This window comes from Quercus lobata, chromosome 5, assembly GCF_001633185.2.
Source record: "Quercus lobata isolate SW786 chromosome 5, ValleyOak3.0 Primary Assembly, whole genome shotgun sequence".
Taxonomy (NCBI): Eukaryota; Viridiplantae; Streptophyta; class Magnoliopsida; order Fagales; family Fagaceae; genus Quercus; species Quercus lobata.
In genome coordinates this window covers 35831135-35846035 of record NC_044908.1, presented here as the reverse complement: position 1 = coordinate 35846035, position 14901 = coordinate 35831135, and the positions used below count along the sequence as shown (strand labels likewise).

General features: G+C 32.8%; 1 protein-coding gene across 2 annotated transcripts; it reads right to left on the bottom strand.

Moving 5' to 3' along the window:
* Positions 1-513: 513 nt before the first annotated feature.
* Positions 514-10074, bottom strand: LOC115989202 (putative cyclic nucleotide-gated ion channel 8). 2 transcript variants are annotated; one of them, XM_031112869.1, is made up of 8 exons: positions 9967-10074; positions 8193-8365; positions 6414-6999; positions 4354-4566; positions 3527-3831; positions 2487-2598; positions 1868-2104; positions 514-1642 (listed from the first exon to the last, which is right to left on the bottom strand). In XM_031112869.1, exons 2-8 carry the CDS (start codon positions 8249-8251, stop codon positions 911-913), a joined length of 2244 nt encoding a protein of 747 aa, XP_030968729.1. In that variant the 5' UTR covers positions 8252-8365; positions 9967-10074; the 3' UTR covers positions 514-910. The 2 variants fall into 2 exon arrangements, with proteins under 2 accessions (XP_030968729.1, XP_030968730.1); XM_031112870.1 differs by lacking the exon at positions 9967-10074 and adding an exon at positions 8907-8983.
* Positions 10075-14901: the final 4827 nt, after the last annotated feature.

Below are 14901 nucleotides of genomic sequence, written 5' to 3'. Positions count from 1 at the left end.
ACGCAACGAGAACATTATCTGTGATAAGATGCTAAGACATAAAAGTACTTTCGTTCTCACTAATAATATGTGGTAGAAATTTTTTTAATCTATTAGCAAGGACCTTAGAAGCAATCCTACAATAACATTGCTAAGGCTAATAGGTCTGTATTGGGTAATCTTTGTTGGATTTTTCACTTTGGGAATGAGAATAACATGAGTTTCATTAAATTTTGGGGGGATGATCCCATGATTCAGGAAATCCAAAACAGTACGTGTAATGCAATTTCCAACTAAAGAACAATTCTTAAGAATTGATTCTCAATAAATTATTGCATCTTGAAAAAATATATGTATTCACAACTTTTTTGTATGATATTTAGATAGTAAACAAATATTCCTTTTGTCCCAAAGTTAACCTTGGTGATGTCGCCTAAAAATTAAAGAACAGGAAACTTCTATTCAAGAATATGAAGAATCCCTTTTGAAACTTTCAACTAACTCGTGTAGAGCAGCTTTTTGATGTCACAAATTTCTTGCATTCAAATTTTGAGATACTTTTTATAAAACAAATAAACTAAACACATGCAAGTCATGGCAAAGACCAGGTGTTGGTCCTATCCTTCTAGCCATGTTTTGCAATGAGTCTCTTTACATGGTATAAAGCATTTTATAAGTAGTCCAACCTTTGCCAGGAAAGGACCATTGAGTCTAATGGGTCATCAAGAAGAAGAAGAGAGTTAATGGTCTGCCACTCAGACCATACAGAGACCTGCACCAATCCGCCTTTCAGGAAAAAAATTTCACTCTTGTCATCACTTAGAATAAGTTGAACAATACTGTTTTGCAACCGGGAATGAGCAATATCCGTAGTATACAGCAAGAGCTAGCAACATCAGCTCCTTGGTTTTCAACATCTAAAATAAACAAACTAGTTCTCTGAATCATAATTTGTGAAATCAGGTTCCGGGGGCTTCTGCAGTTTCACCAAGCCTCCAGCACTTGGGTTCCGAAGCCTATGACCACGAAGGGCATTAGCTGCAAATCGGGATGCTAAGATAGTTGCACCAAGCCTAGATGTACTATCACTTCGCGAAACTAATGCCCTTACATCATCATATTCTTTACCATAGTGTAATGCTTCCTCCTCTTCTTCTTCTTCTGCCACTTCTTGACGATGACGTTCTGCAGCTCTCCTCTTGAGATTCCGTCGCCAAGCAGCCTGGATAAGGCAGGCAGCCCAGGTCCTCCACTGCTGTGAGTAGAAACGGAAGGTGTGCTGAACCTGCCTACTATGAAGGCGCCTAAACTGACTGGCAACAAACTTCAACTCCTCTGCTTCCAAGGCAAAGGCTTCCACCTCAGTTAAAGCCTTCACTGTCCGAGTTGATGATGGTAAGTTGGAACCAGCTTTAGGGTCCAGTGCCCAAGTTAGAAGCTCCTCTCCACAGAAGTCCCCTTCTTTCAGTAGACCTCGGTTGAAAAATCCACTCCTTCCACCATCTGTAGTGACACTCTCCAGGCGCCCACGAATGATAAAGAGCATCTCATCCACCGGGTCCCCTTCCCGAACAATGTAGGTTCTCTCTGTGTATAAACTGGGCTTCAATCGCTCACAGATGGCATCAAGTAACCGCTCATCCATATTGGCAAACAAAGGAACCTGCATACACCATCATATAGAATTCACTCTCTTTGAATAAACATCAGCAAGATAGGACACTGGCAGGATACAAGACTGATGTTAAAGTGCTATTGAGATTAAATAGCAAAGGAATTTTTTATTTAAAAAATGAACAGAATGCTCTATAGGCTTAAGACAAATGAAAGAATGCTAGATATCCTATTGGTGATTCAAGTTATAACATGATTACTTTTATATACTTACCCTTCTCACCAAATTCAAACAAAGATGTCGTTTGATATCCCTCCTGAGATCTTTTGGTAAACTCTGGACCAAGCTCTCTTCATCTACTCCTCGTGTTTCTAACCACTTATACTGGTCATAGCGTCTAACTCTTTCCCTCAGATCCTGTGGAAGTAAGCGATGATGCATCCACTGTTCAGAATCACGCCTTTTGATTCTCATCTCTTCAACACGAACTGTAAGAGACTGGAGGTATGTCTATTGCAATCACAGGATACCTTAAAGGTCAGCATTATTGTAAAATATTTGTACTTCCTTAAAAACATAAGATCTGCATGCAATATTTAAACTGTTTCCACAATTATATTCATAGTTCCACTTTCCTTTAAAAAGAAAACTTTAAAATGCATATGCTTCGTCCATTTGTCCCAACAACAACTAGTTGTCAAGCATTGTTATTCTCAAAAAATGAGATATAGGAGCAATTCCAATTACTATTTTGCTTTAATTATCAGAAAAAGAATATCCAAATATGTTTCGGCACTTATATGTAATAATACTGACTAACATGAGCGTCCTCATGCGCATCCCAAAAATAATTATCTGAAGAAGTGGTTATAAAGTGTAGTATTAAACTCACCTGCATATTTCCAATCAGAAGTGCAAAGAGTAGGAGCCCAGAAATTGCTATTAGTATGGAAAACAGAACCTCTCCAGGATAGGTACTGGTTTCAAGCCCTTGACCAAGTGTACTGTAGAAATTGAAATAGCAATGTGCTTTAATAACGGAGATGTTGGGAGCTAATAAACTCAGAAATTAGCATTTTTTACTTTACTAAACTTAATAATTATGACAATGATAATTATCGCATGATGCAGGAATCTACCACATATCATTGCATATTTGAAAATTATGTAATTGTATTAACAAGTTATTGTGGCTGCACATTTTTTTTTTCCTATGGTACAAATCCAATATAGAGATTTTGGTTATCCATAAGGGCCAATAATTTTGGCTAGCTGCTGATCTTTAAAAGAATTCCATTACCTCTTGAGTCACAAACATGTTAAAATATTGGGAACAAGAGTAACTTAAGACATATTGGAAATTCCTTATGAACTTTCTAGTATATATCATTTTGAAATATCCATGATCAGCACTATAAAAGGACTTATAGACAATGTCTAAAAATACTGCATAACTAATAAAGCCAAAGTTGAGTTTAAATACTAACTTCTTCAATTCTAGAGAAAGTAGAATTTATCAGTGCCTTTCATAAAAATCTAAAAACTTCTGACTTTGGCTAGCTTGTGAACCTATTAAGCTAGTGCTCGACTTGTTGGCTGACCAAGAAAATTTATCTAATGGATCTGCTCATGGATGTACTATCCTTATCATAAAGCTACCAATTAAAAAAGTATCTCAATGATATATATATATATATATATATATATATATATATATATAAATAGATGCCTAAGCCCAAAAGAAAAAGAAAAAGAAAAAAAAGTAGAAAAAGGAAAATCATTTTAAATTATTCATTTATCTATTTTTTGATGGGTAAGTTACACATGCATATATTGTATAATTTGTGACAGAGCTAAGTGACTAAATAGCATTTAGCCTATCAAGAATAGCAAGTATTGTGCACATATATCTACTAGCAAAAAGTAAGATACCTCAAATTTTGCAGGCCCCACCATAAACAGTAGCAAAATTTAGAGAAAAAAGTCCTAGATGCAACAATACCAGATGATATAGCATTTGTGTAAATTCCATAATTGAATTGTGAATCTTCATCAACAATAGAGCAACGACTACCAAGAACACCCTTGCTGATCTTTTCCCAATTACTGTAACCTTCCATATGCTTATTCCCACAGTACAAGTAATTTATGTCACATTTTCCACTATCCTTACAGGCTTGCCGCCAGCAAGTGTCATTTCGCTCAACAGCAAATAAGTACCAAAAGGCCCCGGTTATCTGAAAATTTTCATCCAAAAGTTATTCAATGTGAAAATTGAGTTCAAGACCAAAAAATTGAACTCTGAAACAATCAGAGAGAGAGAGAGAGAGATGAAAAATTCAATTCAAAGCAGACTGTCAGCCATATAAAAAAGGTCATGCGCGACATAAATATCTTCAATCACTTCAAGTAATTTATTCCTCTTTTATGAAATGCCTTGGATATATAAATTAAAATAAGGGCAGCTTGATCTCATAAAACTATTTTCTTCCTAACATGGAAGGGGGAGGGAGGTATAGAATATTCTCTTTAGAAATCCTTCCTATATTTTTGTTTATGTACATTATTAAACAAAGATATTAACATGATATCTAGGGCTCATCAGAATAAGAAAGGCGACATATTGATCTACAATTCACTATTCTTCTATGCACCTTTTTTTCCCTTTCCAAGTTTTAATTATTGTGTCATACTAGACATGACACTCACATCTCATGAGAGCTTCACCTAATATGTAAAAAAGAAGTATGAACACTTACATGGCTGGAAAGCATATACCAAAGCAAATAGTATGCAGCACCAGCCAAAGCACTTTCAGCAAAAAAACCCGCAGTCTTTTTAAGTTCTGCATTCAAAGGAAAAAAGCGGGCAAATCTTGGAACATATTGAAACAAGACAATATGTAGTAATGCTTGTTTTGTAGCCAATACTTCTGAGCCCTTTGATCTCTGGAGGAATTTCCACACTACAATCTGCAGATAATGAGAATAAAACAAAATCAAATGATGCTTTTCTTCCTATTCCAGAACTTGTGGAACACTTCTATGTTAATGAAGAATTCAGCACTAAGGCTGCAAAATGGAACAATTATGCTGAAGGAAAATCATAAATAGCATAGGACCAGTCTTCAAATAGTCATTTTACTACCATGCAAAACTGCAAATCTTATATATAATCACATAATTTCATGAAAAAAAAATTGGCCAACAGAGCCAAATATGACCAGTTATGCATGCAGGATGCAAATCTTATATATCATATAATTTCAATTTTAAGGATGCCAAAAAAAAAAAAAAAGTGCCACAAAGCTAATCATGTAGGCATATATCTGTAGCATTTCAACTAAGGGTCACTGGTAGTAGAAATGACAAAAAGTTCTGATTCTTGCTAATAACATACCTAATTACCTGTAAAAGTCCAGTAAAATATAGTATGTTGGCCTATTCCAAGTTCTTTTATTATAGATTTACTTGTCTAAGTATTCTCTCATGCAGAGCTCATCTATTTTCTCTCCATGAGAAAAATGCATGGGCTGAGGCCTGTAAGTTAAATGTGAGTATTGACTGGACAACAGATTGCTAGCATTTCCTTTCACTAAAGCAATGCATGCATTATGTGTATGTAGTTCACTGTGTGTAATTTGTCCACCCCTCTCAAAGATGTAATTGTATGTAGTGGAATCCAATCCTTTCTCTCTAGTACACTTTTGACGGTCAGTATAACTCATCCACTTCTACTTTTCAAGTATTCTTATTCTTTTTTTACCTAGTTCATTTACTTGCAGTGATTTATTTTACCTTGTTCATTAACTTGCAGTGAAAAATTTAAAATCATTTTCAACACAATAGAAGGGAAAAATATTTTGTCATGCCCAACAAAAGTAGGAGTTGCAGTTTCTTTTATAGCATATATTGTGCAAGGAAATACTAAAAAAAAAAAAGAGCTGAATATTTTGTACATAACAATGGATAGTGCTATATTTATCGAAAGACAAAATAAAGGTGGGGGGGATATTGCCTCAAGTGAGGCAGCACAAATCACTGTTTCAAGAAATGGTTTTAACTTATTTTTACTCTAAAATAAATATAAGATAGGAAAGACATTCAGTTTAATGCTCCTACTAAAATGCATAATGACTAGCTCTTCCAGTTTACATCTTCTAGTTAAACTTTCAGGAATTATGCCTTGTAATTTGTAAAAAACAATATCCAGAGGTCATCTTTACAAATATTACTAACAATTCCCTCAACCATAGGGAATCCATAAATTTTTATTCAGAAAAATTTGAAAAAGAAAAAATCCCTTGTAAACCATACATATCTGTTTCAACACTGGTTCTGATCTCATTGGATAATTTGGTTGCTTGGTTTTCAAGAATTATTAAAAACTTAGATGGCATATATCTGTTCTATGATTTAGACAAAGTGAAAAATCTTTGATCTGGACGTATAAAAATCTAAAAAATTAATGTATGATGTAATTAGTAATCGTTTGCTGACAGATGTATTTTGCATCCATATGCTTTCAAATTTTCACAGTTTAAGACTTAGAACTCATAGAAAGCAACAAACTCAACAATTTAAACACAAAATGAATAACATATATTTTTATTCCATTAAATTTTATGGAAAATGATGCTGCAAGATGGAATAAGGTATATTAAAAAAAGTTCCATAGTTTTCTAATACAATAAAAGTAAAAGATATCATTATTGAGAGAAAAAAAAGTAAAAGAAGTCATTCTAAAGACACAGAAGTCTATAGATTTAAATAGGCATGCAAGCTAGTAGAGCAAAGAAACTGTGCATGGTTTCTCAAACCTGAGGTAGAGGAAGCACAGACAGTAAATCTACAATGAAATAATGTTGTAGATATCGCTTGGCTATCTGTGTAGGATCTATCACAAGTTCACCTCGTCCAAAAACCTGAGAAGATGGTGAAATATACGCTGTGCGGAACTGAAGAGCCATACGAATAAGATAGAAAGAATCAAGAATTGTCCGCAGAGTAGTTGTTGTGACTGCCAACTTTGTATCCATACCAAGGCAATTTGATGCATGATTGAAGACAGGAAGATAGAAAAACAATGGATCAATAGAAACTGCAAGAATACAAGATATGACAAAAAGCCTATTCCATAACAAGAGGGATTTATCTTGAGGGTCAAATATTTTTTTCTCAGATACTTTAAGATCTTCTGGGAACACTGCCCGGGTGACGCCAGACCTGAGTGATCGCCCAATTGTCTTTAGTCCATCTGATCCCACTTTCATTCCATACCTAAAGGATTTTGATGAATTTTTCTTTGCACGACCAGTAAGGTTTAGCCCCTCTAAATTAAATATGGCTCGCTTCTTTCCAACAGCACCAGAAGGCGTTGACAACATAGAATCAAGGTCATCCAACCTACAGTGCCAACAACCTTGAAATCAATCACTGCTACTGCTTTTGTATATCCATATAGAGAAGAACTACTGATGAAAATCATTGCAAGTAAAATGTAAACTACTCCTATGCCTCTTTTGAACATAATGCTAAAAAAATGTGGTATCTAATATTTTAGAAGCACATTTTTACTATCTACTGAACTAGTTCATTGTGCAACTTACTATTATTTAAGGTGCTATATACTAAAGATCATTTAAAAACAATTTGTATAAAAAATTGTGATTAACAAATATATCATTGATTGTAAACTATATGTGAGTCATAGACTCATTAGCTTTATCTTTTCTGAATCAAAATGAATATTCGTATTATATATAAAGCAACAGGATAAATAATATAAAAAAAAATGAAAAATTGTGTCCATCTCTAATGCAAATTATATACAAAACGAAAAAAGAAGAAGTGAAAACTCTATAAGTTCATTAAATTATGTCTCGTTATCCACACACTCACCCCATCAGTACCACTACATCCATTGAACACCATTGACCTCATTTCTCCATATTTAGCCCCAACAACCCTTCTCCAAAGAGCATTCCATTCGGTTGCGTAGCACAACAGCCACTTTCATAATAAATCTTAACTGAAAATACCAAGCTTCTGAATAATTACTCTCCCTAATTTAATAGGGGGACAAACCATGTCTCAACTTACAAAAGGAATTTTCCTCTCTTCCTCTGTACCACCCCACATAAAATCTATTTGAATCTTCTGGCAATGCTACCTGGCATATAGGAAAGGGTGACATGAAGTAGGTTGGTAAACTAGAAAGGTTACTTTTACTCAAAGTAACCCTTGCTCATTTCTGAAAGTTCAACTTCTTCCAGCCTGCTAACATTATTTCCATCCCTTCCATTGATCAATGAACTAATCAGGGAGGCATTGTGACAAATATACAATACAATATTCAGCATCCAACATCAAGAGAATTTGCATTTCCTAAAGTCAAAAGCAACAAAACCCAGTAGCCTCATTTTACCTTAAATTGAGTTCATTGAACTGAAGTTAATTATTTTTCCTTGCTAATCCAATTAAAAGTATCAAATAAGAACCATTTATATATATTAGCAATCAATAATCTTTAAATTTTATAGAAGAGAAATGGGAATCATTTATAGCAAGGAACAACATATGCAGTGTACATTCTTTACCTTAAAAATTTCTCCCTCTGGCCACCAATGTACTGTGACTTGTAACCGCAATCAAACATTTTGTAGAATCATCAATTACATTGACATCATATTGGAGTGTTAGATTCTATGGTAAGCTTAAGTCAAACCACTAAATGGGATATGGAAACATCAAGTGTGATAAATCAAATTTCCTGTAATGCAAATGAACTAAGGTAAGAGACTGCCAATAAAATGATAGTACATAACAGAAATACTGTGTTCACAAAGTATCATACCTTCTCTGAGTATATATATATAATCATAAATTTCCAACATGTCAACTAGTCTGAATATCCAAAGAAAAGTAGCAGAATTGCATTGTAGACCATTAAATTTTCTACTATAAGGTTAGCATTAGAACTGAAATGAAACCCAAAAAAAATATATATAAACAGTTAAAATTACTGAATTCATTAGTACCACTATTTTTGTAGTTTTCCTGTATATAATTATCAAAAGCATTGGCATTTCGGATATTTTAAAATCATGGATCTTAACGACGTGTATAGTTTTGTAGTGAAACCTGTCACAGATACCCAAAGTCAAGTATACATGCTAAGAATTTTCTTAATTCTGCTAATTCTCAAGGTTCTAAACAGTTTGTGCAAGAATAGAACCCCGGGTCAAAAAATAAAGGTACAAGTAAAAAATAGAAAATACCAAATAACACATCCTTAGAATACAAGATCTTACATTGTTTTTGGCCTACATCCATTCTCCATCCAACAAGGTAATTTCTTTAGTTTTTCCAAAGTGACAATTGCTTGAACCTTGTCAATCATAATTCTTAACGTAGACTAGATTGTTGTATTTCTTTTATAATAGTTTCTTTAGCCTTCTCCAATCAAGATTCTAAAGCATTATTTCCTATGAGGTGTTCTTATTGGTGTTAAAATATACTAACTTTTATTAGATACCTATTGCCGCAAACTTTCCACAAATAAAAATTCATTTATTACCAAATTTACACAAGAGAGAGGTCGAGTTTTGATGCGATAGCAAATGTCTTCTACCAAAAGTAACAAATCGCAAGTTTGAGTATGGGAATTAGTCTCCTCAATAAATTGGGGGTGAACTTGCCTACTATATATAACCTTTCCCATATCCCACAAAAATGAGAGTTTTGTGCACTAGGTATGACTAATTTTACACAAGGGGCAAAATAATAGATAAATAAGAGTCATTTATGGCAGCATAAGCTTCAACAATTAAAGTATCCAACAAAACACCAACAATGACATGGTTAACTAGTCGCGGGCCTTCGTTTTTATTTTTATTTTTTTTCACTTCATTTAAAAAACAAATAAAAACTAATAAACAGAGATTTTCTACCTGTTTCTCAAAAAAAAAAAAAAAAAAAAAAAAAAAAAAAAAAAAAAAACAAACCGCATGAGGAGAAACTGGTTCGAATTCACCCAACCCCATTTGTTGTAAGCAATAAACTAGTGCAAAGTGAACTTTGCCAACGGTTTCAAGTTATATATCTTCTCCATAAATCAGTGAAGGCATCAATTACAAGAGGAAGAATATTAGCATAAGTATTGACAAGGGGATTATTAATATCATCACAGACGTTCATATGGCTTTGAATGTGTTGGAAAAACTGGTTTTGCATCTCATACAAAACCCACAGCGGAAGCAACATAAAGATCTGCTTCATTCATAAGAAATAACATGTAACCTTGAATTCTAGAACAAAGAAAAGAAAACATTCCTTGATGCAGTGAGATTCAAAAACAAAACTTAAGAATACCTTCAATCTTCATCCCAATTCCACATGGTGTCCAAAATGAGTGGTCTCTCAATCAGTACTTTCATATGTTAATTTTCCTTTGGAAACATGTATTCCAAAGACTCTATAGAGAAAAACTGTTTTCTCTTCTTTTAATCGTACGTATGTTTTTAACTGCCTTTGGCAATTATTTTATTTAATAACTCTTATTAAATAAAAACTGATTATCTAATTTGGTCAGCCGAATTGGGTTTAAGTGTGTGGCTTGGGATGAGATCAAAGGGACAATAAGGTTCTACCTCCAATGAACTTTAGACTTATCTGTCAACTCTTGACAAGCCTAAAGTTATCATCAATATATATCTATATCTATAATACTATTTAATCTATATTACTATTTAAGGAGCTGCCCTGTTTGGACCGGATTTTTTTTTGTTCCAAAATTCCCCCAACACTCCTAAGTTTAAGTAGAGACAAAACTTAAGGATAGACAAGTAAAAATACATGTCTAACTTGCACTAAAACATTGCCTACAAAATATAAACACTCTCTGTTCAAGGTATTTGAAATACTCCAACTACCTAATCTCACATTTTCAAAAAAAAAATTTCACTTTTTTTATTATTATTTTTTTTATTTTTATTTTTACCTTTAATAACTCTATACTTTTAAAAAAAAAAAAAAACCCTGCTCCTCTTATCTGAGTATGTAAAAAAATAAAAAATAAAAAATAAAAACCTTCTCCCAGTTAGAAATATAATCAATTTTTTAAAACATCAAGCAGTTTGCTTTTTTCTACAGATGTATCATTTCGTGGTGGCAAAAAAGAAGGAACCCACTTCACCACTCTCACTCTCCCTGTACGATCACTTTCTCAAAACACAAAAGTGCAAGCAATCGGTTCCTATTCAAAAACAAATTAAGAACAAAATGCCAACTTTCTTAGTTAAATTCTTCTTCTACATTCTCTGTTCAAGGTATTTGAAATACTCCAACTACCTAATCTCACGTTTTCAAAAAAAATTTCACCTTTTTTTTTACCTTTAATAACTCTATACTTTTTATTAAAAAAAAAAAAAAAAAAAACCTGCTTCTCTTATCTAAGTATGTAAATAAATAAATAAAAACCTTCTCCCAGTTAGAAATATAATCAATTTTTTAAAACATCAAGCAGTTTGCTTTTTTCTACAGATGTATCATTTCGTGGTGGCAAAAAAGAAGGAACCCACTTCACCACTCTCACTCTCCCTGTACAATCACTTTCTCAAAACACAAAAGTGCAAGCAATCAATTCCTATTCAAAAACAAATTAAGAACAAAATGCCAACTTCCTTAGTTAAATTCTTCTTCTACATTCTCTACTCCATTTCCTTCACAGGTACACTATTTTCTCTCATAACATGGCAGTCTTTAAAACCCTTCAACTATGTATAGTATAGTTGAAGAACTTACATCGTTGCCTATTGTTAACTTTGTTTTGCAGATGGGACACATATGGCTTGGACTTCTTGCCACTGCAGGACATTTAATCCCAAAAGATGGTGGCTTTCATCTTTATAGTGTTGAAGAAGTAGTGTTTGAAGTTCTGGAAAGATGGTCTGGACGAGTATGGGGCAGACAAGGTTGTTGCTTTGATGAAGAAATTGTTTAAGGTTCACGCCAAATTGGTCATTGTGCTTGCCTTCTGCATTGCCAACGTATTGGTGGAGTCCCTTCGGCCACCGTTGTTGAAATGACATTTGGAAACTCTAGGTATTTTTGTAATTGGAAAATGTAATAATTCTAATTTATAATAGATGCAAATTATTAACTATTTCTCAAAATAATAGAAGGGCCTCATGTGCGTGCTCACTATTTAAAGGGCTGCACCTGTTTGGACCAGATTTTTTTTCCCAAAATACCCCTATTTTCCTAGGTTTAAGTAGAGACAAAACTAAATGATAATTTGGTAAAACTACATTTTTTAACTCCCACTAAAACATTGCCAACAAAATAGGACCACTTTTTTTTTTTTTTTTTTTGGTGATAAATAGGACCACGTTTGATAATTAATTCTTTCCTTACTCCATGATCTCACGTTTTTTTTTTTTATTTTTTTTTATTTTTTATTTTTTTTCAAATATCTTCTTATTTATTTTGAATTTAAAGAAAAAAAAAACCTCCTATTAAAAAAAATATTACTATAACTTCCCATCCATCTCTTTAAATTTAGCAAATTATTAACATATACCTCTCCTTCTCTTTATCTTCGGTTACCACTTTTTTTTTTTGGTGGTAAATATTACCGCTTTCTTGGTTAAACATTTTCAATTTTTTTTAATAGAATTTGTTTTCCTTACTCCATGATTTCATCTTTGTTTGTTTGTTTGTTTTTTCTTATTTATTTTTAATTTAAAGGAAAAAAAAAACACTCTTATTAGAAAACTATATTACTATAACTTCCCATCCATCTCCTTAAATTTAGCAAATTATTAACATATACCTCTCCTTCTCTTTATCTTCGGTTACTTTTTTATTTTATTTTTTATTTTAGGGGAATTATGTATGGTTAGTTGGTTACTTTAAAGAAAAGAAGCAAACTCTCCTAACAAAATCAAGCATGTTTTATTATTAAAAAAAATAAAATAAAATCAAGAACAATTTTTCATAAAAAAATAAATAAATAAACAAACGTGAGATCATGGAGTAAAAGGAGAGGATGGCTACCGCATTACCGAAAAAAGTGTGGGGAAAGAAAAGTAAAGTAAAAGGAGTTTTAATTAGATTTGATGGTTGGCAGAAAAATAAAGCACGTTTCAAGCACGTTTTGTCATTAAAAAAAAAAAAAAAATCAAGCATTTGTTTTTGTTTTTTTAATCTCAAACAAAAAGAATCAAATTTAAAACAAAGTGATAAACTTCAAACTAAACAGTTTTTAACAGTTTCCATCATGCACGCCTTTTACTAACTCACATTCAAATAATTTACATAACTAACAAGCACCAACACTTCTCCTTGCTATAAAAACAACACAAACTTCTCCTCCCTCAAATCGTTTCCAACAACACAAAGCAGATGCTGATGGTGAATCCTTATCAACATCTCCCTTTTTTTACATTTATTTACTTTTGTCTCTATTTTTACTTAAAATTTTTTGCTTTTTCAATAGGAATCAATGAATCGTATTAGGATTTTCATACTGGCCGGTAGACCGAGCCTTGGCGTCTTCATCCACTCCATCAATGACTTAGTAGCCGACGACGTTAGAGAGAAGAAGCACTGACATGTTCATGCAAACCTTTCTTTCACACTTCAAAGTGGAGAAGAATCCTTCCCATCAAAAAGTAATAATTTTTCATCACACCCTTAGGATTTTTTTGTGATTGAAAAATGTAGTAATTTCAAAATATAATAAATGCTCTAGATCATTAGAATAGGCAGTTGGGTTTTTAAGGGGCGTGTATATAAGGTCAACAAAAAGTAAAAATATTTTGTAAAGAAACAGATCATTGTATCTCTAATTTACTATAGATGGCTAAACACATTGGTTCTAAAAATTGAAAATATCACTTCTTTCTATCACCAAATGAAAAGTTACTACTATTCGGTTTTTAAATGTATATGTGGTATAAATTTATGTAGCCACGTGGCACAATGAAGAGTGATCAATAAAAAGTCAAACGTCTCAACTATTAGTTATATATATATCTATATAATAACTAATAGTCTCATTGCGTCACATGGCTATATAAATTTATACCACACAACTACATTTAAAAACCGAACAATTGTGTCTTTTCATTTTGCAGAATAAGACACTAAACAATTGTATCTTTTGGAATTTTAAATAACTAACCACAACCAAAAGAAACAAATCATTACACTGTATCATATAGTTGTTTTCCCTCGGTACGTATAAATATAACCGGACTGCAAAAAATATGCAATTTGCAAGCAGTTTTTCTTTTCCAATAGCACACCTCTGTCTTTGAAAAAAATCGTTGACAATCTCAATGCCAATACAGCAAGCGATCAACATGTTCATGAAAATCACTGGCGCTTCCAAGTCATTACCACTAAGAAAACTGGAGGTGCATTTTCGTGGTCTGCCATTTTCGTCCTTATTTATCACTTCATTCTGATTTGCCTTTGTTTTTCTACTATTTCTTTTATATTTTGGCTACTGATTATGTTCATGAAAATCACTGGTGCTTCCAAGTCATTACCACTAAGAAAACTGGAGGTGCATTTTCGTGGTCTGCCATTTTCGTCCTTATTTATCACTTCATTCTGATTTGCCTTTGTTTTTCTACTATTTCTTTTATATTTTGGCTACTGATTATGTTCATGAAAATCACTGGTGCTTCCAAGTCATTACCACTAAGAAAACTGGAGGTGCATTTTCGTGGTCTGCCATTTTCGTCCTTATTTATCACTTCATTCTGATTTGCCTTTGTTTTTCTACTATTTCTTTTATATTTTGGCTACTGATTATGTTGTTTTTCAAGGAGTACTCTTGAATCATTGTTGAAGAAAATGGAACAATTACTGTCGGTAACGATGATGGTACACCACATATTTATATTTATATTTATTAACCTCAAAATTGTCTAACACTAACAGAAGTTGACTTCTCTTTAAAAAACTATATTGTTTCACAAAAAACATAGAAGGAAAAAAAAAAATAGAAAGGCCAACATAATAAAATCTTAATTTCATGATCTGATGCATCTCTCTACTTCTCAAATTTACAGGTCCAAATTCCACCAAACCCAATAGTTTCCCATTTTTCAACTTTTACAGCATTTGACAGAAGAAGAGGAAGAAGAAGATGAGAATGAAAGCAGTGGATGATCTTATTGTAGGGGAAAAGAAACATAAATTAAATGAAAAATTGAAAACATAGGAGAGAGTTACAGAAGCACTATGAGAGATAACAAGATTAAAAAGATAAAGAGACGAGGGAATGTCATAGAA

What these genes read in the sequence shown, in the direction of transcription:
- LOC115989202 (XM_031112869.1), bottom strand. Translation starts at nt 8,251, where the DNA reads ATGTTTGATTGCGGTTACAAGTCACAGTACATTGGTGGCCAGAGGGAG. An exon ending in CAGAGGGAGAAATTTTTAAG is followed by an intron (nt 7,000 to 8,192) that starts GTAAAGAATGTA and finishes TTGGCACTGTAG; the next exon opens with GTTGGATGACCTTGATTCTA. An exon ending in CTGTGCTTCCTCTACCTCAG is followed by an intron (nt 4,567 to 6,413) that starts GTTTGAGAAACC and finishes CATTATCTGCAG; the next exon opens with ATTGTAGTGTGGAAATTCCT.